A 27,995-nucleotide genomic window follows, 5' to 3' on the forward strand; every position below is an offset into this window, starting at 1 on the left:
ATTTAAATCTGGATAACAACCAAAAGAACGGTCATTCCTTTTGGCCTAGTCGCCTCTCCAAATGCTTCCCAATAGGATCATGTGTGGAGTTTCAAAAAGAATCATATCTAGTGCCCCCCTCCCCTCACACACACACACACACACACACACACCCGCATTCTGTCATTCCGTGAGGGTGGAAACAACAGTGATGTTTTAATTAAATGCACATGAGCCTGGGAGGGTCAGTTCCATGCAGCACACTTTTCCTAGCCTCCAGTGGAATCTGTCTCCATCTGTGGAAGAGTAGGCCCCCTGAAAAGCAGAGAAGGAAAAACTCAAAGATTGGTCTCCAGGGAGAGAATCAGTTCTGAATTGCTCCTGACACAAAGGATGAGGAAGTTGTGCCTTTGCATTTCAAAGTCCTACCTGCAGGCGAGCAGCTTACGAGAGACTCTGCTGGTGGCTTTAAAGGCATTTTTTCCTGACGCAGCTGTGATTTCTCCTGCAATCTCTTCTGAGAAAGAGCTCTAGAAAAGGAGGTGACAGACGAAATGGCCAGTTGTCAGGTAAGCCTTGCATCCCAGGTCAGAGGCCATGTCCTCCTTTTCTCCCCAAATTCCTCAGATTTAGATATTGCAAACATTGGTTTTTCTAGTTCTCATGTTTCTGCTTTATGTTTGCACCTAATTTTTAAACCTTTTCAGAAATGACACTCAAGATCAGGTCTTTAGACCACTTCTCCCTATTAACCAGAGCCTTTTATCCCTTCTCCCCAATCTGGCTCTCAGTAGGCCATCAACAGTTGTCACTTTGAATTACAAAGTGCAAGTATTGAAAATAGTTCCTTTGTGAGAGATCCACGGGGACGGTGTTGAGTTAAAGAATCCTTTTTTTCCCTTTAGATTTTATGAATTTATTCATGAGAGACACAGAGAGAGAGAGGCAGAGACACAGGCAGAGGGAGACGCAGGCTCCATGCAGGGAGCCTGACGTGGGACTGGATCCCAGGATACCAGGATCTCGCTCTGTGCCGAAGGCAGGCGCTAAACTACTGAGCCACCCAGGAATCCCCCAAGTTAAATAATAAACACAGTGGATATAAGATCCCCAAAAAAGGGAATATTGTCTGAGAACAAACAGGGGCCCAGTCTTACTGTTTAGAATATGGAGAAGGTACTATATTTAAAATATACTAGATATTACAGGAAATGGAAACTGTCTGTGACTCTGTTGGGCCCAAGACTGCGAATCTGAGAAACCACCAAGGAGCCGACACGGTTGCAAGTACACGAGGGTTTATTTACAAGCCTGAGCTTGGGTCCAAGTATACTCCACACAGCAGAGCAGGGGCTTGGACCCTGAAGTGGGTTACAGCTGGTTTTTTTATGGACTGGTCTAGGGGATTTTCAGAAGGGGTGGAGGAATTTTTGTTTTTCTTTCCAATATGGGGAAAGGCTGGGGGTGGGGGGGTTCTTAAGATCTGATACGGGATTCTCTGCCGAGGGCATTCTGGGCTTTATGGTCTTTCCCATATGGGATTCCCTGCCTAGGACATTTTGCAGTTTTTCCTGTAAAGTTCACCTCTTATTCCTAGGGGCCTAAGATGGCTGTACTTGTGCTAATGCTAAACTTGAGGTGGAATGGCCTTAATTTTTCTTGGCCTCCACAACTGAAGTTTGTATAAATGAAGAGTATTCATAGTTTAAAGTCTGATTTACTCTTTAGGGGCCACAAGAATGTGGTGCCTAAATGGGGCGTCTCTTGATTGGATGCAGGCCCCCAAATACAGGGCGACCATCAGATAGAAGCTGGTAGCCCAGGAAGTGAGAGAATTCACCTGAGGCAGAACAAAGGAGCTAGAAGTTCACATTGAATAGACAGCGAGGGAGCTGGAGGGAGCTGCAGGTAGGACCACAGAGGAGAGGCTGTCTGCAAAGAGGTATAGAGCGTGGGGGCTGTGGTTAAAGGGGGAAGATGAGGAGATATGGCAACAAATGGAATCTTCCCTTTTTTGGGGAAGTGTACCTGGTTGTAAGAAGCCCATTGGCTAGTTCAGACCTCTGGACACTTCAGGGTGGGTTGCCTGATGGGCCTGTCTGCATTCAGCCAGGTGGTCACTGGCTCTTTCTGCATTCCATTGCTCAAGCCTGTTTGCCTAAGAGCAGCGACTATGAAGAACACACTGTTGCAGGGTTCTTGTCTGCCGAGTGGAAGAATGACTCTCGTGGACACAAAAGGGTGAAGTGATAGTTTACCAAGTGAGGGTGAGAACAGAAAGAAAGCTGTCTAGAGTGAGAGGGGTTTCGAACTGGTTGCCAATGAAGGCTTTTATGTTTGATCTTTTGTAGACACGTGACCCGGGGACTTAAATCTTGACATCACCACTGATAGCACCACGATTACTTCTCCTTTCGCTATCTCATCTCTGTGGTTTAAAACAAACGAGTTGATCTGTTTATGTTCCCTTATCTGTGGTTTTCTTACGGCTCCCCATTTCTGGGATTTTTGGTGAGCCCTGCCTGTCCCTTCCTCAACACCAGTAGTAATGGGTCCTTCAGTGTTCCTTAGGGACGGATATCAACGTTTCATTACAGCTGGTGTTAACTTCTTTTGGTTTGATGCTCTGCTAGATGTCTCTGCTGCAATGATCCTATTTTCCTTTTCTCTTTGTAAGGATCTTAGATTTGCTGAGCAATGTGCAGAAACCATCCCTTTTCACCTGGAAACTTCTTTCTTCTGAGTTTCTCTTTGCTTGTAGTTTCTTAGGAGAACAAAGCAAAAGAAACGTAGGTAAAATGAAACGTCCATAGTGAGATTTGCAACTCACTGATAATACTTGAGACAGGCAGAGTCTGACTTTTCTCAGGGAATTCACAGCTGCCTTAGTGTTAATGCTTTGCTTGAGGCAAAGAGCAACCTTAGCTTGATGGTAGCCAGACTCCCAGGATCCTAGAAGTCCTCTTGAACAGATGTAAATCCCTTTAGAAACTTATTTTATCTATACTGTGCACCCCCCCAGCTTAAAAGCATATAATCCGTGCTTCCTCAAAATCACACTGCAGCTTTTTCTGCCCATGGGTCATATCCCCGAGCGTTAATAAGAAAAGGATTTTTTTCACCAAAAATGTCTCATGGATAGTTTCTTGACCTTTTACTCCCAACCCACACCAAGCAGTTTCCACTGGACAAATGAAAACTCAGCTTCATGTAGTTGATCATACCGACTTCAGGGAGTGGAGGTTCTCCATCAACCAGACTTCTGTCCTGTGAGTTTTTATTATATTCCACACTTATGTCACTGACATACTCCTTTTTTTTAAAAGCTTCTATTTATTTACTCATGAGAGAACACACAGAGACCGAGATATAGGCAGAGGGAGAGCAGACCCTTTGAGGGGAGCCCGACCTGGGACTCCATCCTGGGACTCCATCCTGGGGCTCCATCCTGAGACTCCGGAATCACGTCTGGAGCGAAAGGCCGAGGCTCAACTGCTGAGCCACCCAGGTGTCCCACACTTCTGGTTTAAAGGCAAACGTTTTTTGCTTGTATTCCCTCATTGTGCTAGACTCAAATAATAGCTGTTTTGTATCTATCTCATGTCTTTGTATAGATAGGGTGAATGAAAGAAACAACATTATCCACAAAGAGATTTATAAGTCTCAGGTCATTGACAGTGTTTCTTAAATTCGTCACCATGACAATTTGCTGCTCTGTCACGTTTCTTTTAAAGATTCTTTATTTATTTGAGGGAGAGCTCGTGTGAGCACAAGCAGTAGGAGTAGCAGAGAGAGCTACCATTTAAAAAAAAAAAAAAAGTTGATGACTACATTTGTAGCCCCCCAAAACTTTCCCTGTAAGAAAAAGACACAACTTAACTGTATGATATAAACATAGTATTCAATAACGTGTATACCTATGTTGATGCTTTCAATATACAACTTCAATTGGATCAACACACAGTATTTATATATTTATGTATTTATTTAAAGATTTTTTTTTTTAATTTTTATTTATTTATGATAGTCACACACAGAGAGAGAGAGAGAGGCAGAGATACAGGCAGAGGGAGAAGCAGGCTCCATGCACCGGGAGCCTGACGTGGGATTCGATCCCAGGTCTCCAGGATCGCGCCCTGGGCCAAAGGCAGGCGCCAAACCGCTGCGCCACCCAAGGATCCCTATTTAAAGATTTTATTTATTCATTCATGAGAGACACACACAGAGAGAGAGAGAGAGAGAGAGAGGCAGAGACGCAGGCAGAGGGAGCGGCAGGCTCCATGAAGGGAGCCCAATTCGGGACTGGATCCCAGGATTCCAGGATCACGCCCTGGGCTGAAGGCAGGAGCTAAACCGCTGAGCCACCCAGGGATCCCCAACACACAGTATTTATAAGTTTTGTGGATCACATGCTATCCTCTGACCTCAAAGTTAGTACATTAGAGCCTAATACCATGTTAAATACTATTTTGCTGCATAAAGCAGGAGACGCCCGTAAGACAGAACTAGTTCTAAAATAGCTCAAATGACATGAGTTCACTGCTTGGTGAGTCACAGATGGAAACTACACTACATGGGGTTCTCACACACAGGGATCTTGATTTGCCACAAATAAGATTATAGGGCATAACTTCCAAAGCAGAGACTCACAGTGCAAGGGGAAATGATAAATGATTTCCTATTATGGGGGGTTAGGGTGGATATTTAGAAAGGGTAGCCTGTTACCTTATGTAGAGCTGGCATAAGGTTGCATATAGACGTTAAGAAAATACTTTGTACTTTAGGTAAATGATGTTTGTCCTCCATGCATGGAGAATTTTAGTATTATAATGAGGTAAAAGTAACTGTAGATGACTCCATGGGTTACACCTTACTCTGTCTGCCTCAACCTGCGCCAGGCCAAACAATTCCTCGGGGCAGTCATTCCCCTTCTTCATTGGATAGTTTCTGTTTCACCACTGGAGACTGCCCATGAGGTGTTTTGGCCTCAGTAAAGGCTAAGGTGGAAAGAAGAGGTTAAGTAAAATGTGAGAGACTAGGGTTGGCATTTATAAGCAGGTAAGCAGAAAGGGTCAGATCATGGGTTCTAGCTGGTGACACTAACTCCCTCTTTCATCTTAGGTACGTTGTGAATTCTTGTCAATGGCCATTTGGTAATTGTGGGATTTATTGCAGGGACTGCTGACGTTCAGGGATGTGGCCGTAGAATTCTCTCAGGAGGAGTGGAGATGTCTGAACCATACTCAGCGGGAATTATACAGAGATGTGATGTTAGAGAACTATGGACACCTCCTCTTCGTGGGTGAGAATAACTGCTTTGAGATTTCCCAAACCAACTCAAGGTTTCGTTCCTTCCTTTGAAGACTGTCTCTTGGGTGATTCCTCATTGCATGACTGGAATCCAGTCCATGCAGTAAGGAACATAAGTTGGGGTTTTTAGATTTATTTGTTTTTATTTTTATTTATTCATGAGAGAGGGGTAGGGAGCAGAGGAAGAAGCAGGCTCCATGCAAGGATCTCGACGTGGGACTTGAGGGACCACACCCTGAGCCAAAGGCAGATGCTCAAGCAGATGCTCAGCTGCCGAGCCACCCAGGTGACCTGGGGTTGTAGGTTTAGAGAAAAATCTTAATGATATTTGCTTTTCAGCTTTAGCTTCCCCTTCCTTAAGGTAACATCATTTCTGTGGATTAGTGGCAATTCTGAACATTGAGCAGCATAAAATGGTATTGCCCACATTTTTTTTTAGATTTTTATTTACTTATTAGAGACACACACAGAGAGAGAGAGAGAGAGAGAGAGAGAGAGAGGCAGAGACTCACACAGGCAGAGGGATAGGCAGGCTCCATGCAGGGAGCCCGACATGGGACTCGATCCCAGGTCTCCAGGATCACGCCCTAGGCTGAAGACGGCGCTAAACCACTGAGCCACACGGGCTGCCCTTATTGCCCACATCTAAACTCTAATTTTTACTCATTATTATATCAGTAGTACTTGGAAGTGGAAGTCAGGATGTGAATATTTGAAACCCTACCTGTTCCTAAGTGGCTGTTGGTCAACAGTGTTTGGAAATCATCTTCTGTTATTTTACAATGGCCTCTCTTCTCTATTGAGCACAATAGTGGATTGAAAGAATCTCCAGCAATACTTCTATTCCCTTTCTCTAATAAACAGGTCTAATTGTATCAAAGCCAGATTTGGTCTCCTTTTTGGAGCAAAGGAGGGAACCTTGGGATCTGCAGACAAAGAAGACAGTAGCCATCCATCCAGGTAGGTGGGAATATGTGAAGCAGATGACAGAAGTTGAGGTCCAAATCTAAAGGAGGACGATAGACCCTAAAGTGTGGTTCCAGTAGGTCTCCTTGAATCAAAGTCAGTTGGGGAAGCCCAGTTGTATTTCTCTGTGTCTTCCAAGGGACATCTATTATGCAACATTATCATGCTCTTTTATTCTCTTAAGGATTCTCCTTCAGGTCCAGTTATGGTCCATCACATCCACAGGGAGGGCCAGGAGACTCCCATGGGAGTGGGAGGGCCTCCATAATCTGAGAGCTTCTCCATCGTTTTGAGGACCTTGGGGAAATCTCCGTGTTTCTGAAGAACTTGATGCTAACTCTTTTCTAAGTTCTGTTTTGCCTCGTGTGGGAAGTGTGCCAGAGTTGTGGTGGGCATACGGGTTTTGGTGCAGAAATCCCAGGAACACTAGAGACAGACATCCCATGATTTCTGATTTATGCATTCCACTGTTATGGAGGCTTTAATCTTAATCATACAAAATTAGAAACTCAGTGATTTCATCAGATAAAGTCCCTTGATGATCCTTGCCTGAATTATTTCAGATTTGCATACTAGTCCTGGCCAGTTACATTATTTATTCTACCTTTATTTGCTAGCACTTTATTTTTTATTTTTTTAAGGTTGTATTCATTTATTCATGAGAGACACACACACACACACAGAGAGAGAGAGAGAGAGAGAGAGGCAGAGACATAGGGAGAGAGAAAAGCAGGCTCCATGCAGGGAGCCCGATGTGAGACTCGATCCCGGGACTCCAGGATCATGCCCCGAGCTGAAGGCAGGGGCTCAACCGCTGAGCCACCCAGGCATCCCTAGATCAAAAGTTCTGATATGACATGGGCATGTATGTGCTTTATAAGAAGTGAAGTAGATAGTAAAATTCCCATATTGAAAAAATGTTTTGCATATAGAATAATTTTACTTCTAATAATTCTTTTTTTAAAAGATTTATTTTTAAGTTTTATTTCTTTATTTTCTTTTTATTTTTATTATTTATTTTAAAGATTTTATTTATTTATGAGACACAGAGAGAGATAGGCAGAGGGAGAAGCAGGCTCCATGCAGGGAGCCCGACGTGGGAACTCGATCCCGGGTTTCCAGGATCGTGCTCTGGGCTGAAGGCGGCGCCAAATCGCTGAGCCACCTGGGCTGCCCTATTTATTTATTTATTTATTTGTTTGTTTGTTTGTTTGTTTATTCATTTATTCATAAGAGACACACACACAGAGAGAGAGAGAGGCAGAGATGTAGGCAGAGGGTGAATCAGGCTCCTTGTGGAGAGCCCGATGTGGGACTCCATTCCTGGACCCGGGGATCACGACCTGACCAATGGCAGATGCTCAACCGTTGAGCCCCCCAGGCATCCCATACTTTAATTCAGTTTAGTATGTAGATTTCTAATTTTATGCTATTAAAAAAAATATTTTATGTGTTTACTTGAAAGAGAGCCCACAAGCAGGGGAAGAGGGAGAGGGAGACAGAGAAGCAGACTCCCCGCTGAGCAGAGAGCATGACATGGGGTTCTATCCCAGAATGCTGGGATCGCTACCCCAGTTGAAGGTGGATGGGTAACTGACTGAGCTACCCAGGTACCCTTTTAAATATTCACATGAGCAGAGTTTTATGTTGTAACGTCTACGGAGAATTTCAGTAGTATACTATAGAGGCTCCCTTGTAGAAGATGAGTAGATTTTGTCATGTTGGTTTAAAATTCTCTTTTCACTTCTGATTTTTGATGGATGAGTTTTACATATATATACACACATGAATATGTATATATATTAAAGATTCTATTTATATATTCATGAGAGACACACAGAGAGAAGCAGAGACATAAGCAGAGGGAGAAGCCGGCTCCTCGCAGTGAGCCCAGAGTGGGACTCCTTCCCCGGACCTGGGATCATGTCCTGAGCCAAAGGCAGACGCTCAACCGCTAAGCCCCCCAGGCATCTCTGATCGATTAATTGTAATGTGTCACTGTGTTTCTGTCTTGACATTTATCCTACTTTGAGTTTACTGAGCTTATTGAATTTGCCTCTTTCCACATATGTGTGAAGTAGAAGCCTTTAGCTCTTCATGTAAACTCTCTGCCCCCTTTCACTCCTCTCCTTATGGGGTCCCCTTAATGTACATATCATCCCACTTGTTGGGGTCCCATGGATCCCCAGGCCATGTCCTTTTCCACATTTTTCTTTGGTGTTCTTAGTAGGTGATTTAAAACAAAGGGTCTTGGGGATCCCTGGGGCCTCAGTGGTTTAGCCCCTGCCTGTGGCCAGGGGTGTGATCCTGGAGTCCCATGTCATGCTCCCTGCATGGATCCTGCTTTTCCCCCTGCCTGTGTCTCTGCCTCTCTCTCTTTCTCTGTGTCTCTCATGAATAAGTGAATAAAATCTTTAGAACAAAACAGGGTCTTTGGAGAGCCTGATTCATTCTTCTGCTTGAGCAACTGTGTTGCTCACTCCTTAGTGCATTTATTTATTTATTTATTTATTTGTCGAGAGACAGAGAGAGAGAGAGAGAGAGAGAGAGGCAGAGACACAGGCAGAGGGAGAAGCAGGCTCCATGCAGGAAGGCAGACATGGGACTGGATCCGGGGTCCCCAAGATTATGCCCTGGGTGGAAGGCGGCGTAAACCGCTGAGCCACCTGGGGTGCCCAGTGTATTTTTTTTTTTAAGATTGTATTTATTTATTTATTTATTTATTCATGAGAGACACAGAGAGAGGCAGAGACACAGGCAGAGGTAGAAGCAAGCTCCCTGTAGGGAGCCCGATGTGCCACTCGATCCTGGACCTCAGGATCATGACCTGAGCGAAAGGCAAAAGCTCAACCGGGGAGCCACCCAGGCATCCCTCCTTAGTGTATTTTTCAGTTCAGTGATTGTACTCTTCGGCTCCCAATTCCTGGTTGGTTGATAGTTATACTTTGTCTCTTTTGTTTACATTTTGGTCACACAGTTTTCTGGATCATTTAGTCATGTATCTGTTTTCTCTTCATTTCTCCATGTACATCTTTATGATAGATAAATTAGATAATTAATTCTCTGTTATCCAATTAATAGTTCCTCATTATTCTAGGGTCAGTTTGGGGTATATATTTTGTTCCTGTGACTGGAACACATTTGTCTTTTTTCTTTTTTTTTTTTAAGATTTTATTTATTTATTCATGAGAGAGGCAGAGACACAGGCCGAAGGAGAAGCAGGCTCCACACACGGAGCCCAACGTGGGACTCGATCCTAGGTATCCAGGATCAGGCCCCGGGGCTGAAGGTGGCACTAAACCGCTGAGCCACCCGGGCTGCCTGACATTTTTCTATTTCTTTGTGTCATGTGATCTTCTGTTGACATTTGTGAATTACGAAAACAGAAAAAAGAAAAAGAAAAAAAGAAATAGAAAAGCAGCTTCTGGGCCCAGGATTATGTACTTTCTTTGTAGAGAACACACATAATAGTAATCCTGGCAGCTGTCACACATATGCTGGGCATTTGTCATGTCTGAGTTTTTGTTATTTACACGTTACAAAAGGGCAGTTACTGCTTTATAGCTCATGATATCTTCCTGGCTCTTTCCCTTGAGCCCTATTATCTATTGTTTGAACAAGTGCCCGCCTTTTGTCCGAGCAGCTACCACACTGCTTCCAGAGGGTGTTCTCACTCTCTCTTTTTTCCATGTCATGCATGACAGAAACAAGTTCCTCAGGCAGCCAAAATGGAGCCAGATCATTGAACATACAGGCCACTCTTTTGTAAGAGTTTTCTCACGATGTTGCCATGGAGTGACAGGTTGAGCAGCTAGCTGCAAGGAGCAAGTGTCAAAAACTTCCTTTGTCTCTCTGATACGGCCTTTCTTCATTTGTACTTGCCTGGTGATGCTGTGCTCTCCTCATTGGCTTCTGGAGCATTCTAAAAGGTAATTTGGTCCTTTTTTGTCTCCATGGAAGAGCAAAGCCCTAAGTGCTTCCAATTCCTCAGTTGCTGATGTCCTATGATAGGTATTAATTTTGCAAATTAGCATTTTAATGTACATGCATGTGAGCTTAGTAAGTGGAAAAACTTATTTTGTATCTTTTAGTTGTGTCTTTCCATAACACCCTAGGCTTGTTAGCAAAGACAGGCAAAGAATATTGTTATATAGGAAGATCCAAAAGCTGTGGCCCTGAGTATTTATAATTAATGAATGTCTGGGAAAGGGATGGGGGAGGGAAAAGCAGGAAGGATGTTTCGATGGATTTAACCAAACTAGGAAAATCACCCGTAATGAAATCTCAACTACCAGAAGAGGTCAAGGATATAAAACATTAGGGGGGAAACCCCACCTTACGTGAGTCACATTGGCAGAAGGGTATCTTTGAACCTGAGGGCCAAATTCCATTTTCATGCATACCTGTTCTCTGAAAGGACATTTGGAAATTCTGGAAACTCCCCCTAGTCCATCCTGAAAATAATCATTCAAACCATTTGAAATATAAGATTGGATCAGTCATTCACTGAGACATGTCTGAAAGTTAGACATGGAGAAAGAAAGCTAAAAGTTCTAAATGTGGGATGCCTGGGTGGCTCAGCGGTTGAGAGTCTCCTTTGGCTCAGGGCATGATCCCAGGGTTCGGGGCCCAGTCCCGCATCGGGCTCCCTGTGAGGAGCCTGCTTCTCTCTCTGCCTGTGTCTCTGCCTCTCTCTGTCTCTCATGAATAAGTTAAGATCTTTTTAAAAATTCTAAATGTGACTGATTTGGGAAGCTTTTTCAGAGGGTTCATTATTCTTCCACCAATACATAATCAATCCTTTTTCAATATCTTTAATTTAGATAAATACGGGGGGGGGGGTGGTCTTTATTCAGACATGAATGTTTAATAGTTATCACATAATACATAATTTTGACCAAGTTATTTATCTTTTTTTTAAGATTTCGTTTATTCATGAGACAGAGAGAGAGAGAGAGAGGCAGAGACACAGGCAGAGAAAGAAGCAGGTTCCATGTAGGGAGCCTGATGTGGTACTTGATCCCGGGACCCCAGGATCACGCCCTGGGCAGAAGCAACTGCTCAACCGCTGAGCCACCCAGGTGTCCCACATTTTTTATCTCTATGTGTTATACACTTAGAGTCCTCACTAAAAGCCTTTCTATCTTCCATAATCACTGAGGTGTTTATACTTGAGACAGAACGTTATCAGTGGAATATATTGGGGAGAAACATTAATCAAGGGTCAGGAAACTCAGTTTCCAGATAACTAGTCTACAGTAATACATGTGGGAAAGTCTTTTATGAAAGCTCAAATCTTATTTTACATCATTGTGTCCTCAAGGAGAGAAGACTTACAAATGTAGTAACTCTGGCAAACCTTTAAACTGGTCTTCAAAACTCAGTCAACAGCAGAGATTTCATAATGGGAAGAAATCTTACAAATGTAAACATTGTGGCAAAGCCTTTAAGCACTACTCAAAACTTACTGTCATAAGGTAATACATGCTGGTGAGAAGGCTGAGCAATGTAAAAAAAATGTGCAAAGCCTTTAAGCTTTGTTCTGAAGCTACAACTTTCTGAACATTAGACAGTGTCTCATGACAGGAACCCTACAAGTGTAAAGAATGTGGCAAAGCACTTAATTCATAATGAAAACTATTCGACATGAGATAATACATCCTGTGGAGATACTGTACAAATGTCAAGAATGTTGGCAAAGTCTTCACAGGGAACAAACTCTTGCTCAATACAGGAGAAAGCATACTGGATAGAAACCCTAGAAATGTAATGAATGATGAAAAACCTTTGTTTTTAATACACACTTCAGAAGAAGGAGGCCTTCCTGAAGGATGGAATATTGAAGATGTAAATAATTGTCAAACTATGTAATGGGAATGTGAAATCTAAAATAAATAAGAGGGGATACCTGGATGGCGCAGCGGTTTGGCACCTGCTTTGGGCCCAGGGGCATGATCCTAAGAGTCTCGGGATCCAGTCCCATGTGGGGCTCCTTGTATGGAGCCTGCCTCTCCCTCTGGCTGTGTCTCTGTCTCTGTCTCTCTCTCTCTCTCTCTCTCTGTGTGTCTCATGAATAAATAAATAAAATCTTTCAATCAATCAATCAAAGAATTCACTGTAGAAAGCAAAAGATCAGTCTATTTCACACATGATTCTAAATTAGGGTATTTATTATGGAGTAAAATCCAAAGTTCAAACACTTAATTACATTTTAGCTTGGGACAATGCAGGTATTAGGGTGTCAACTCTTTCACCGTTGAAAATCTGCTCGTCACTTTTGACCCCCCATACATAAAACCATACCTGTTTATCCATGGAAATAGCCTATTGTTGACAAGAAGACTTCCAGAACAGGAACAGTCAATATCCCATTCTTAGTATGTTTTCTGTACTATATCTGGCATTGTTTTTTCTTTTTAATATTTTATTTATTTATTCATGAGAGACCCAGAGAGAGAGGCAGAGACATTGATAGAGAAGGAAGCAGGCTCCAGGCTCCTTGCAGGGAGCCCGATGTGGGACTCGATTCCTGGACCCGGGATCACACTCTTGAGCTAAAGGCAGAGGCTCAACCGCTGAGCCACCCAGGCATCCCTATATATGGCATTGTTGTAATAATGTAAGCTTGAGAAAAGAAAATGTTAAGGAAATCATAATGAACAGAAACCATGTTTACAGTACTTGTTCAAAAAGTACGTATCAAGAAAACTTATGTGTAAGTGGACCCATACTGTTCAAACCCACTTATTCAATGGTCAGCTGCATTTGCTAATATGCCTGAAGGGATCGAGAGAGGATGGATGTCTGGGGAGGGGTATTAGTGTGTCTTATTTTCTTTTGACCATATTTGAGAGTTTTTGCATGGCAAATAGTATTGATTTGACTCTTAAGTCATCTCGTGTTGTGCCTTTATTGCGTGGGTGCATCAAAGTGATTTGATTGTGGCTGTCTCACAGACATGAGGGGCTCTTACTTGGTGGGGAATTCATTCATGCCTACTTTGCATTGATGATGAAGGAGACTATGGTTTACAATTTATGAAGAAAGTCCACATGGAGATGCTGTTTGTGGGTCATGAGGAAGAGTGACCTAAATCATGATGAAGTAAGTGTTCAGAGAGTCATCATTTACGTTAAAGTAAGAGAAGGGTGCCTGGGTGGCTTAGTTGCTTAAGCATCTGTCTCTTCAGTTCAACTCAGGTCATGATCTGGGAAGTTGGGATGGAGCGCCATGTTGGGCTCAGTGCTCAGCCCTGTCAGCTAGGGATCTTTCTGTCCCTCTCCCTCTGGCCCTCCCTGCTAATCTCCCACATGTTCTTTCTCTCTCTAAATAAATGGATAGGGATGCTTGGGTGGTTCAAGGGTTAAGCATCTGCCTTCAGCTCAGGGCATGATCCCTGAGTTCCAGGATGGAGTCCCACATCCGGCTCCCTGCGGGGAGCCTGCTTCTCCCTCTGCCCATGTCTCTGCCTCTCTCTGTTTGTCTCTCATGAATAAATGAATAAATAAATAAATAATCTTTAAAAAAATAAATGGAGGGCAGCCCAGATGGCTCAGCAGTTTGTCACCGCCTTTGGCTCGGGGCCTGATCTGAAGACCTGGGATTGAGTCCCACGTTGGGCTCCCTGCGTGGAGTCTGCTTCTCCCTCTGCCTGTGTCTCTGCCCCTCTCTTTCTCTCTCTCTTTCTCTTGTGTGTGTCTCTCAAAAATAAATAAATAAAATCTTGGGAAAAAAAAGATAAATAAATGGATAAAATAATTTTTAAGATATAAGGAACGGGGATCCCTGGGTGGCGCAGCGGTTTAGCGCCTGCCTTTGGCCCAGGGCGCGATCCTGGAGACCCGGGATCGAATCCCACATCAGGCTCCCGGTGCATGGAGCCTGCTTCTCCCTCTGCCTGTGTCTCTGCCTCTCTCTCTCTCTCTCACTGTGTGCCTATCATAAATAAATAAATAAATAAATAAAAATTTTAAGATATAAGGAACATAAGATAAAGAAACATCCTGAATTTTAAATAGTTTTACCAAGGAGCACCCGGGTGGCCTAGTGAATTACGCATCTGATTCTTGGTTTAAGCTCCGGTCATCATCTCAGGCATCATCACCATAGTCTCCTCATGGGGTGGAGTGTGTTGTGGATTCCATCCTTTTCTACGCATCTCGTGGTCACTCATTCTCTCTTTAAAATAAATAAGGAATCCTTTTTTTTGGCTTTCGGACATCAAATTGTTTTATTTTTAATTTTTTTTAATTTTTTTTTTTTAATTGGAGTTCAATTTGCCAACATACAGCATAACACCCAGTGCTCATCCCATCAAGTGCCCCCCTCAGGGCCCGTCCCCCAGTCACCCCCTACCCCCCGCCCACCTCCCTTTCCACCACCCCTTGTTCGTTTCCCAGAGTTAGGAGTCTCTCGTGTTCTGTCTCTCTCTGATATTTCTCACTCATTTTTTCTCCTTTCCCCTTTATTCCCTTTCACTATTTTTTATATTTCCCATATGAATGAGACGATATAATGTTGTCCTTTTCCAATTGACTTATTTCACTCAGCATAATACCCTCCAGTTCCATCCATGTCAAAGCAAATGGTGGGTATTTAAGTAAATAAACAATCTTAAAAAAATAAATAGATTTGCCAATAGCTGTTTAAGGAGACTATGCTGGCAGTTCATTAACATCTGGATGTATCGGGATCCCTGGGTGGCGCAGAGGTTTGGCGCCTGCCTTTGGCCCAGGGCGCGATCCTGGAGACCCAGGATCGAATCCCACATCAGGCTCCCGGTGCATGGAGCCTGCTTCTCCCTCTGCCTGTGTCTCTGCCTCTCTTTCTCTCTCTATCTTAATGAATAAAAAATTAAAAAAAATTAAAAAAAAAACATCTGGATGTATCTTTATATTAGCAGTTGGTAGAAGTCAAGAATATTAGTTATCCCGTTGAAATAAAGAGATTTCACAGACATCTGAGGAAAGTATAGTTAGCTATTCTGTAAAGGGTATAAAATTATTGTAAGTCCACCTCTACTCCATACTTGGTCTCTATTTATTTATTTATTTTAAAAATTTATTTATTTATTTTTATTCAGAGAGAGGCAGAGAGGCAGAGACACAGGCAGAGGGAGAAGCAGCCTCCATGCAGGAAGCCCGACATGAGACTCGATCCCAGGTCTCCAGGATCACACCCCAGGCTGCAGGCGGCGCTATACTGCTGGGCCACCGGGGCTGCCCTGGTCTCTGTTTAAAAAGCATTGAGAGGGACGCCTGGGTAGCTCAGTGGTTGAGCGTCTGCCTTTCGGCTCAGGGTGTGATCTGGGGGTCCTGGGATTGAGTCCCACCTCAGGCTCTGTGCAGTGAGACCGCTTCTCCCTCTGCCTAGGTCTCTGCCTCTGTCTCTGTGTCTCTTATGATTAAGTAAATAAAATCTTAAAAAAATTTTTAAAAAGGCATTGAGAACAGAATTCACAGAAAATTACCTCTGAGGAACAAGAATGGTTCTTGTTTGTCTGAATGCTTATAATGGGTATTTTGACTAAGAATCATGGTGATGTGGCAGTGGTGTCTTTAGAGTGCATTTGAAATTATATGTTTTAATTAGTAACACTGGATGGATTGTAATGTGTCAACAGTGATCTGGAGTGAAGTTTTTTTTTTTTTTTAAGGATTTTATTTATTTAATCATGAAAGACACAGAGAGAGAGAGAGAGAGAGAGAGACAGAGAAAGAGAGGCAGAGGGTGAAGCAGGCTCCCTGCAGGAAGCCCAGTGTGGGAACTGGATCCCGGGTCTCCAGGATCATGCCCTGGGCCAAAGGCAGCGGTAATCCGCTCAGCCACCGGGCTCTGCCCTGGATTGAAGTTTTATCCCATACCAACCATAGCCTGCCCCAACTTCACCAAGGTTGTAGGTAAGGAGACAGGAACACAAAGTATACTTGACCTTTGTGCTATGGGAGTTTGAACACCGTGTAGGTCTACTTATAGCGAGATTTATTTATAGTACAGTATTGTAAATGTATTTTCTCTTTCCTTTGCTCTTCTTAATATTGTGTTTTTTTGAGCATCCTTTGTTGTAATATTACCATCTGTAAAATAACATGTATATTCATTGACTTTTTTTCTTTAATGAGAGAAAGAGAGAGAATATGCAGGGGGAGTAGTAGGGGGAGAGGGAGAACAGATTTGGGCTCGATCTCAGCACCCTGGGATCATGACCTGAGCCAAAGGTGGACGGTTAATAGACTGAGCCACCAAGCATCTTTAATGGACTGTTTTTGATTAGGTTTCTGGTCAACAGGAGGCTATTAAAATTAAGTGGTAGAGAGTCCATATTATACATGGATTTTCAACTGCATGGGTGTTGGCACGAACCTGTGCTGTATTCAGGATTCACCTGTATTTGTTAGAGCAGTGGGATGCTATGACTAATAATCTTTTTTCCTTGTGTTCTTAAACCTCAAATTATTTGAGGTTATTTTGTTTTTAAGATTTTATTCATTTATTCACGAGACACACACACACACACACACACACACACAGAGTCAGAGACCTAGGCAGAGGGAGGAGCAGGTTCCTTGCAGGAAGCTCGATGTGGGACTCCATCCCTTGATCCCAGGACCCCAGGATGATGCCCTGAGCAAAGGCAGAAGGTCAACTGCTCAGCCACCCAGGCGTCCCTATTTGAGGTTATTTTCCCCAAGTTTCCTCCTTATACTATACTACTGCTAAAACAGTATGATGGGTTTTTTCTTTTAAGATTTTATTTATTTATTTGAGTGAGAGAGAGCACAAGCAGGGGGAACAGCAGTGGGAGATGGAGAAGCAGAGACTCCCTGCTTAGCAGGGAACCCGATGTAGGGCTTGATCCCGGGACCCCGACATCATGAGCTGAGCTGAAGACAGAAGCTAAATCAACTGAGCCACCCAGGCACCCCAGGATGATGTTTCTAATAAGGATGATATAGATGTATTATTGAGCGTGTGGCTAAATGATTTCTTGATAATGCTGTGTTGGAATGCATTTTGTATAATCACACTGCCTGCAGGGGCTTTGAACGGACCCTAGTTCTACCCAGTGGCAAATACACTAGATAAAAGGCCCCAAGTCACAAGTAAAGGTAACTTTTGATAGGACTTCCTCTATAGTGTTTGTGAAAGAGCTGTCTGCTGGCAGTATTTAGCATAAGCTCCCCTTAGAGAAGATCCCTGCACAGTTAATCTTACTCATTTTGGTTTGATTTGTGCATTCTAGATTTAGCCCAGGAACTCGAAAGCACTCCAACCATGGACTCGAAACATGGCATCTGCCCCACTTCTTGGTCAATTTCTCTGCCTGCACTCAGTCTTGAACCCTCATGCTGTCTCTCAAGGCATATTATTTACATCCTCCAGTACCTATGAGTAGTAAACTTTATTTTCCTTTCTTTGTTTTCTTTTATTGAACCTTGGCTCATCATCCAATGCCCAGGGGTCCTACTTAAAAAAAAAAACTGTTAACTGAACAAAGTCAATACACATATAATTACAAGCCATATCTACAGAATTTTCTATCGCTATTTATAAAATTTTAATCTATATTTTTCTTTCTTTGGTAGTCTCTTCCCCCCATAAGCCCCCCCAACAACCAGGTCTCCAGGATCACGCCCTGGGCTGAAGGCGGTGCCAAACCGCCGAGCCATCCGGGCTTCCCAAGGGATTTCATTTATATGAGAAAGGGACACAGAGAGAGCATGCAAGAGCTTGCAGGAGTCGGGGGAGGGGCAGAGGGAGAAGGAGAAGCAGACTCCTCAATGAGTGGGGAGCTCAGTGTGTTGCTCGATCCCATGATTCTGGGATCGATCAAGGCAGATACCCAGATGACCATACCAACCAGATGATCCTGGACAACTCTTGAAACTTGGGGAAGTTCTGGTCGGGAGCTCACTTTGGTCACTGCAATGTCTTAAGTAGCTTCTAGTGATGAATAAATTGACAGAGATGGGGACTTGAGGAATGTGGTGATTTTCTGGGATTCAAGGCAGTCAGATCCATTCCACATGAGTTAATGAATTCCCTGGTGGTCCTAGCTGCTATTGGGTGACATAGATAACTATACCTTTACAGGTGCAGATGTGGGAGTGGGTGGAGAGAGGATTCCAGATGATTAAACATTTTGGGCATAGGTTTAAGGTGTCATCTGGCAGAGTCGATGTTGATGATGAAGAAGGCTTTTGGATACTAATAGGCAGAAGAAGAAACACTGATATCCCAGGTATATAACCCCCACCTAGATCTGCTTCACTATACATGTTTGACATTCCAGGGATGGTGACCCACAGCTGGCACAACCTCCCTCCCTCACTTCCACTCAGCCCCATGTTCAATCTAGTCCTGTGTTCTTGACTGTGTGCAAAGCACTGCATATCTTAGGAGCAGGTCACCAGTCTTGGATGCTTCAAATGACCATGGATGCCTCCAATGGCCCACCCAGTTTTTAGTCTTGATATCCCTATGTGGTTTCACAGCCCATGCAGTCCTTAACACCCTTCCTGATCTGAGTGGAAAGAGGATTTTTATCAGTTGTCAAAACTAATAAAATAAAGTTGGGTATCATGTTATACTCACATTTTAAAGTGGTTCCACTGAAGGATAATGATTCATTCAGGGAAAGCCATCCTCCCCAAGGCACAATGCCCACCGTGTCATTGACCTACTCTGGGCTCTTTTCTTCTTGGGAGAAGACCCTCGATCTAGGTGGTCCCCCATGGTGGGGCACTGTGCTGGCCCATGGGGAAGTGTACTGTGGTCATAGGGAAACGACTCCACTTAACCTTCTGATGCTGTCCCTATTGATCTTTGTAGTCCAGGGGGTGCTCAGCATCAGCCCTGAGTCCTGAGAATTGCCCAGAGATGTCTTATGTGTATAGTTGCTAGTTGAGCTTATTATGAGAAGTACAGAAGTGGGATCTACCTATGTCACCATCTTTATGATGTCAACCCTGTGATGAATACTTTTATATCTCGTGAGGTAAAAATGAATGTCTTGCTACATACATGTATGTATGTGTGTATATGTTTATATGTGTATATAAATATGCACACACTGATTATGTGTTATTGATGAGATAGAATGGAGTACATTTAGATACTTAACAACATTATGAAGAAGAGTGACAAACTCCTTCAGTGTTAAAAATTATTCAATATCATATTTATTTTTGCCATGCAGCGTGTTTAATTGGTTATCACACACAGTTTTGTTTTTTGTTTAGTTTTTTTTCCAATTTCATCCTCACGTTTCAGTTACACCTCTAGGAAAATTCCAACGGAATATATTCAAGCAAAGTTTAGTGTTACCAGGAACATTTAGTTTATATATGTTTAGTACTCTAATGGAGATGTTGGGGTTTGGAATTACCGTGTTCTTAAAATATGTTACTTTACACTCTATCCGCTTAATTTTTTTGTGTTTTCCTATATGAATTTTAATAAAATAATTCTATATTTCCTTCATTTTTGTGAATATTGTATACTCAGTACCATATTGCTTTAGCTATAAATTCATGTATGCCATGAAAATTTAGTCACAGTGGGAAGTTCCTTCCTAACTTTAATTTCAACTTGTCAGCATACATTATGACACTTTTGTGTATTTGTTTGTTTGTTTGTTTCATTAAAGAATTTATTTATTAGAGAGACAAAGAGAATGAACAGAGTAGAGGGAGAGGGAGAAGCAGACTCCCTGCTGCTGAGCAAGGATCCTGGGGCCCTGAGATCATGACTTCTGCCAAAGGCAGATGCTTAACCCACTGAGCCACTCAGGTGCCCTGACACTGATCTTTCAATATACATCTCTTATTCTTGACATTTTTAAAAATTAAAGTCACATGTGGAGATCGTAGGTGAACAGTTCAGTGGGATTTCACAACCGAATCCCATCTCTATAATCCATTGAGCTCAAGAAACTTTATTTTGTTTGTCCTCTAAAATTCCCCTTGAGGTCCTTAGTAATTTTCCCAAAAGCTCAACAGTCCTTTAACACGTAAGGAATAGGTGCCTGTCCTCGTTTTTGTACTTTACATGAATGTAATCAGGTGACGGGACCTCTTTTGTAATTGGCATTCTTTTCCTTTCTGTCTTGCCTGTAAATGTATGTATCACTGCATGTTGCTGTGCACCATTCATTAGAGTTGGATGGATCCAGTTCCATCGTGTGAATATCAACTGACTGCATCATTCTAGTATTAATAGGCAAGTGAATGGTTCTCAGCCTATGACTGTCATGACTATTACTGGCATGTAAATTCTATGATTTGTCTTTAAGTGTGAAAAATGTAGATATATCTGCTGCCTGTGTGTGTGTGTGTGTGGGAGTGAATTGTTGGTAAATAGGTTTATTCAGCTTTAACAGACACTATGAAACTCCATCCCACAATCTTTATACCACTTTTTACACACATCACAGCACATGGGATTTCTGGTTTATCTACATACTTTCCAAAATTTGGTAGTTTATGTCATTTTCACAGTAGGCTTCTGGTTGGAAGGAGAATAACCAACTCTTGGTTTTATTTGCTTTGTTGTAGTTACTTCCTTTTACTATTGAGTAAAATCTTTGTATAATCTCTTCAAAGTGTCCGGTTAGTTATGATCCTCTTCCTGTTAATGTGCAGTCTCAAATTGATAGTATTGAATTCCAGGAAGAATTCTCACTTGATCATGTTGTAAAATGGTAAAGTGTGCTTTTGATTCCATTTGCATTATTTCATTTTGGACTTTGCATGAATATTCCTCACAGATAGTAGTTCGTAGATTTCTTTACTTGTAGTTTCTCCTATGGCTTTGATAACCTGCTAATGCTGGTGTCACAGAGAGTGTTGTCATTTTCTCCCTTCTCTTTACTCCTTGCAAATATTTGAGGATATTTGAAGTACTTTCTCATTATATATTTGTTTGAATTATCCCGTGAATTCATCTGGCATAGGATTTTTCCTTGTTTGGAGGTTTTTTTAAATTACTTTGTCAATTTACTTAGTAGGCGTAGATCAGTTGAGATTGTTTTAGAGATTGCTTCATGATGGAGTCCAGGTAAGTTAGATCTTTTTTTTTTCTTTTTTTAAGATTTTATTTATTTATTCATGAGAAACAGAGAGAGAGAGAGAGAGAGAGAGAGAGAGAGAGGCAGAGACACAGGCAGAGGGAGAAGCAGGCTCAATGCAGGGAGCCCCACATGGGACTGGATCCTGGGTCTCCAGGATCAGGCCCTGGGCCAACGGTGGCACTGAACCGCTGAGCCACCAGGCTGGCCCCTTTTTGGGTATTTATATCCATTCAACGGTATTTATTCCTTGGCATATATATGTATCATTGCCTGTTTTAATTATTTTCATTTCTGTAGTATTGATTATACCATTTCTTCCTATTTTAGTTGGTTTCCTCTTTCATTCTTACTTTAGTTCTAGGTCCATCAATTTTTATTTTTATTTTTTCTGAAAACCAAATCCTCGTATTGTTGATATTTTCCTAAATCCTATTTTATTCATTCTGTTTATGTTTAAGTTTCCTTTCTTCCACAGAGTGACAGGATTGCCCAGTCAGTTAAGTGTTTGAGTTCAGCTCAGGTCATGATCTCGAGGTCCTGGGTTTAAATCTTGTGTCATGCTCCCTGCTGAGCAGGGAGTCTGCTTGCCCCTCTCCTTTGGCCTTCCCCTTGCTCATTCTCTCTCTCTCTCTCTGTCTGTCTGTCTCTCAGATAAGTAAAATAGTTTTTTAAAAATTCCTTCCCTCTGCTGATTTTGGGCTCCTATGGTACTTTTCATGATTACTTGAGCTACAGGAAAGTGGTTTGTGTCACACTATGGAATTAACTGTTAAGCTATGTGGTCAGTATGTTGTGTACAAGTTTATGTGTCCATGGAGGGATGAAGTCCTGAGGACTCCTCAACCATCTTGCTGATATTCTCTGACTGATTTGATGGCTGTATATTAGATGTCATCAGTATTTTCTTCTGAATGTAGTAAGTGGAATGACTTGCCTTTTCTGTTATTCAATATTTTTCAGCTGTATCTTCACATGACACCCCAAGCTTCCTGTCAGAGCTGTGCAAAGAAGCTTCATTTCCAAATGTGTCAGTGGGTCCATATAAACATAATGTCCTTGAGAAGTTACACTTAATGATAGACTGGGACAATGATCATAAAGGATATATCCAAATTGAGGCTACTGCCCATAATAAGAATCTCACTGCCCCACATGGTGAAGGATATAAAACATTGTGTAAAACCTTTCTTTTTAAGGCCACTAGTTCTATAAAGCAGAGTGTTTCTGTAGGCAACAGCTCAAATCAAATATTCAAAGATACATATTTGTGGAAAGATAATGTAGAAAATCTGGAAAGTTACCATGCTGAAGATAATAATTTGAACAATCTGGAAAATAGGATTAGACCGACCTTTCAGTCAAATATGTCTAAACATCAAAGGTTTATAAATGAAGAAGCAACTGCTAGGTGGTTTCAATTTGAGAGGTCCTTCACCAAGGACTCAACCCTACAAAATGACCAGACCATTTTCAGTGAAGACAGACTTGCTCAAGGCAGTGAATCTGAGGAACAATGTAATCAAGGCTCAAATGTTGATAAACATCTGAGGACTCATTCTCCAGAGACCCATTCTGAATGTAATGCATGGGGGGACGTCTTTCATCAAAGAGCCAACCTTGTATATAACTGTATGCATAGGAGAGAGAATCCTTATAAATATAATGATTGTGAAAATGATCTTAACCACTCCACCAGTGTTGGTGATCATCCGACAATTCATGGGAGAAAAAACCCATGCACATACACTAAACCTGGGAACCTGTTGAGTCAGTCATCAAGAATACGCATACAAAAGACAGTGTGTAGTAGAGAGAAACCTTTCAAATGTCAGGAACGTAGCAAGGCCATTATCCATCAATCAGTCCTCACTCAGCATCACACAATTCATAAGGGAGAGAAACCTTATCAATGTAAACAATGTGGCAAAGCCTTTATCTGTCAATCAAAACTTACTCAACATCACAGAATTCATACGAGAGAGAAACGTTACAAATGTAAAGAATGTGGCAAAGCCTTTATCTGTCAATCTAAACTTACTCAACATCACAGAACTCATACAGGAGAGAAACCTTATATATGTAAAGAATGTGGCAAGACCTTTAACAACCAACCAAACCTTATTCGACATCACAAATTACATACTGGAGAGAAACCTTATAAATGTAAAGAATGTGGCAAGGCATTTATCCATCCATCAGGCCTTACTCAACATCACAGATTTCATACTAGAGAGAAGTCTTATGAATGTAAGGAATGTGGCAAGGCCTTTATATATAAATCAAACTTTACTCAACATCACAAAATCCATACTGGGGAGAAACCTTATGAATGTAAAGAATGTGGCAAGGCATTTATCCATCAGTCAGGCCTTACTCAACATCACAGAATTCATACTAAAGAGAAACCTTATAAATGTGAGGAATGTGGCAAAGCTTTTAACCACCACTTAAACCTTAGTAAACATCACAGAATTCATACTGGAGAGAAACCTTATAAATGTAAAGAATGTGGCAAGACCTACAACCACCAGTCAAGCTTTACTCAACATCACAGAATTCATACTGGAGAAAAACATTATAAATGTAAGGAATGTGGCAAAGCCTATATCTATCTATCAAGCTTTATTCACCATCACAAAATTCACACTGGAGAGAAACCTTATGAATGTAAAGAATGTGGCAAGGCCTTTCTCCATCAATCAAGCTTTAGTCAACATCTCAGAATTCATACTGGAGAGAAACTTTACCAATGTAAACAATGCGGCAAGGCTTTTTATCAGCAATCAAACCTTACTCAGCATCACAAAATTCATACTGGAGAGAGACCTTATAATTGTAAAGAATGTGGCAAATTCTTTAACCACCACTCAAGCCTTATTGGACATCAGAGAATTCATACTGGAGAGAAACCTTATAAATGTAAGGTATGTTCTATGGCCTTTAAGCAGCACGCACACCTTAGTCGACATCACAAAACTCATACTGGAGAGAAACCTTATAAATGTAAAGAATGTGGGAAGGCCTTTATCCATCAATCAAGCTTCATTCGACATCACAGGATTCATACTTGAGCAGTTCTTACAAATATAAGACAGTGAGAGAATTTTTAAGACCTGTTGAACCCTAACTCTACATCAGAGCATTCATATTGGAGAGTAACTAATACATGTGTAAAGAATGTGGCAAGACCCTTAAGCAATGTTACACTTTCATTCCTTATCAGAGAATGGATAGTGAAAGTGATTATAAATATAAACATTGGCAAGCCCTTTCATATTTCTCAAGCCTCTCTCATCATTACAGAATTCATACTAGAGAGAAATATTATAACTAAAGAATGTGGTAAAGGTTTCAGGATGTTCAACCCTCACTCAGCATCACTGAGTTCATATTGAGGAAAAATGATACAAAATCGAATGAATGTGGCAAACCTCTAGCTGGAAGTCATAACTTGCTCCATATTACAGTTATCATACAAAAACAAAATTGAAATGGGAAGAAAGTGGCCAAATCTTTAACTGGAATCAAATCCTTACTCAGTATCCCAAAACACAATCTTGGTTCAAAGTGTAGCAACATAATGAAGGAGGAGAGTATGTTACACCTTAGGAAACCTCACAGTTCAGAGAAGAAAAGTAACTTGAAAGGTAAAAATAATTAGAAATGTATTTAATTGAACATAAAATGTGAATAAATGTCACAATTCATAGTACAAAGCAGTTTATCTGTCACTCTATTCAGACATCACATCAAAAAGGGACTAATATAAAGTTAGTCAGTTAGATCATGTATGTGCAATTGTGCTTCAAAAGAGAGAAGGGATGGATTTTTGCATGGGTATAATTTCAGTGTGTTTTTGTTTTCATTGAGCCTATATGAGATTTGTGACTTTTGCAAATATTAATGTGTTTCTATAGTCACAAGTCCTCAGAAAATTTTTTTATTCCTAGTGAGTTTGTGAAACTATGTAAGTGATTGTTGTTGCATCAAAGATATGAGATGCTCTTCTTCCTTAAGTGGGATTCATCATACCTAATTTTCCATGGAACATTAAGGACAATACAACATGAATATATGAAGAAAATATATATTTTTAAAGATTTTATTTATTCATGAGAGACAATAGAGAGAAGGCAGAGACATAGGAAGAGGGAGAAATAGGCTCCCTGTAGGGAACCTGAAATGGGACTTGATCCCGGGTTTTTAGGACCACACCCAGAACTGAAGGTGTCGCTAAGCCACTGAGCCACTCGGGCTGCCCTAAACAACCTAAGTTTGATTGATAGATTTATAGCAATCTTTTATACTTTTTCAATTAAATATGACCTGCTTTTCCTGAAAAAAAAAAAAGGGGGTCAGTTCAACAAATGGATATAACCTTTTGATTATCTATGTACCCAACATGAAAGTACATAACACATGAAGCAAGTATTAACAAAGAAGAGAGGAAGAGACGGCAGTACATTAGAAGGGGACTTCAGGGGACGCCTGGGTGGCTCAGCGGTTGAGCGTCTGCCTTTGGCTCAGGGTATGATCCTGGAGTCCCAGGATCGACTCTTGTATCTGGCTTCCTGGGCCTCCTGCATGGAGCCTGCTTCTCCCTCTGCCTCTCTCTCTCTGTGTGTCTCTCATGAATAAAGAAAAGAGATCTTTTAAAAGGTGGGTGGGTGGGGGGACTTTAATATTGTACCTTCAGTAATGGATAGATTATCCAGACAAAATCAATAAGGTGATGTCAGACTTTAATGATAGAAGCAGACAGAACATTCCATCCAACAGCATCAGTATAACAGATTCTTCTCACAGGCCCATGAAGCATTCTCCAGTATCGATTTTATATTGGGCCACAAAACAAGTCCTAATTAATATATGACTAAAATCATACCAAGCATCTTTTCCAAGCCACTTTGGCATGAAACTAGAAGTCAATTTCAAGTACAAAACTAGAAAATTCACAAATACGTGAAAAATAAGCAAGTTGCAACCTTATTCATGATAGGCAAAATATGGAAATAACTTGCCCATTGGCAGACGAGTAGATAATATGCATTTATACAATGGATGCTCTAACAATACATTTAAAGGTTTCTAATTGAATAGCTCTTAAAAATTCTTATCACGTGAAAAATTTTAACTAAGGTGATGTTAACTATGTTTTAAAATAATTTATACTGGGATGCCTGGGTGGCTCAGTGGTTGAGTGGCTACCTTTGGCCCAGGGTGTGATCCTGGAGTCCCGGGATCGAGTCCCACATCAGGCTACCTGCATGGAGCCTGTTTCTCCCTCTTCCTATGTCTCTGCCTTCTCTATTGTCTCTCATGATTCCTAATGTCTCTGCCTGTCTCTTTCTGTGACTCTTATCAATAAGATAATCTTAAAAAAAAAATATATATATATATATATATATATATACTTATATGAAGCATGTATCTTAAACTAATAAAATGTTTTATGTTGATTATATCTCAATGAGACTGGGAAACAATATTAGTGGTTGCTTAGGCATACGAATAAAAGGTTGGGGATGGTGATAGCTAAAGAATGAGTTTTCTTTAAGAGGTGATTACTTGTGATTTGACTATGGTTTGCCTGCACCTATGTGTAGAATCAGTTAAAGACCTCCCGTTTGTACATTTTAAATAGGTGAATTATAGGGATCCCTGGGTGGCGCAGTGGTTTGGCGCCTGCCTTTGGCCCAGGGCGCGATACTGGAGACCCGGGATCGAATCCCACGTCGGGCTCCCGGTGCATGGAGCCTGCTTCTCCCTCTGCCTATGTCTCTGCCTCTCTCTCTCTCTCTCTCTCTCTCTGTGTGACTATCATAAATAAATTTTAAAAAAATTACTTATTAAATAAATAAATAAATAAATAAATGGGTGAATTATAGAGCATGTAAATTGTATGCAAATCTGTTTTAAAAGAACCCCAAATAAATGCCCGTATGAGAAGACCTAGTAGTATAACATCTCAAGACTATAAATTCAGCTATTAAACACATATACGGAATTCCTCGGTGGTCAGCTGTTTGGTGCCTGCCCTCAGCCCGGGGCGTGATCCTGGAGTCCCGGGATCGAGTTCCCACACTGGGCTTCCTTCAGGGAACCTGCTTCATGCTCTGCCTGTGTCTCTGCCTCTCTCTGTGTCTCTCATGAATGAATAAATAAAATCTTAAAAAAAAAAAAGGCACATATATGTGTAGAATTTCAAATGGAATTTAGGAGTTAACTGTCTCCTGTGTTTTCAATTTTGTAGTAATACAAAAATTTTTGAAAGGAAGCACATTGGTAGGAGGTTTTGTCAAATTACACATATATAATTATTAGTAGGAGTTGAAATTCAGCACTTCAATATTGGATGAAGAAAGTAGAGATGCTAAAATATGTATGGGTTTCTGCAAAGAAACAAAATCAATAGAATTCATATCTATCTTTTTGTACGTTTAATATCTGTCTCTATAGATCTATAGCTATAGAAATAGATATAAGCTTATCATAAAGAGAAATAGATCTCTATTTCTCTATATATCTACATAGAGAGTGAAAGGTTTCTTTAATGAATTGACTAAATCAATTGAGAGCTGGCAAGAGAAGGCTGCAAAGAAGGCCATCAATCTAGAGACCTGGGAAATAGCTGATGCTGAAGCTGGACAATCTGAAGAGCATCTGGAGA

General features: G+C 41.4%; 1 protein-coding gene across 2 annotated transcripts; it reads left to right on the forward strand.

Annotated features, from left to right (window-relative positions):
* The first annotated feature begins 367 nt into the window (after positions 1 to 367).
* Positions 368 to 27,200, forward strand: LOC112912778 (uncharacterized). 2 transcript variants are annotated; one of them, XM_072757525.1, is made up of 5 exons: positions 368 to 548; positions 5,155 to 5,281; positions 5,453 to 5,575; positions 6,154 to 6,249; positions 22,286 to 27,200. In XM_072757525.1, exons 1-5 carry the CDS (start codon positions 534 to 536, stop codon positions 24,394 to 24,396), a joined length of 2,472 nt encoding a protein of 823 aa, XP_072613626.1. In that variant the 5' UTR covers positions 368 to 533; the 3' UTR covers positions 24,397 to 27,200. The 2 variants fall into 2 exon arrangements, with proteins under 2 accessions (XP_072613626.1, XP_072613684.1); XM_072757583.1 differs by lacking the exon at positions 5,453 to 5,575 and having other exon boundaries at positions 373 to 548.
* Positions 27,201 to 27,995: the final 795 nt, after the last annotated feature.

This window comes from Vulpes vulpes, chromosome 1, assembly GCF_048418805.1.
Source record: "Vulpes vulpes isolate BD-2025 chromosome 1, VulVul3, whole genome shotgun sequence".
Lineage (NCBI taxonomy): Eukaryota > Metazoa > Chordata > Mammalia > Carnivora > Canidae > Vulpes > Vulpes vulpes.

Excerpts from the sequence above, each read along its gene's own strand:
- LOC112912778 (XM_072757525.1), top strand. Across the intron at positions 5,282-5,452 it reads TGGACACCTCCTCTTCGTGG|AGAGGGGTAGGGAGCAGAGG; the intron begins GTGAGAATAACT and ends TTTATTCATGAG. Across the intron at positions 6,250-22,285 it reads GACAGTAGCCATCCATCCAG|CTGTATCTTCACATGACACC; the intron begins GTAGGTGGGAAT and ends AATATTTTTCAG.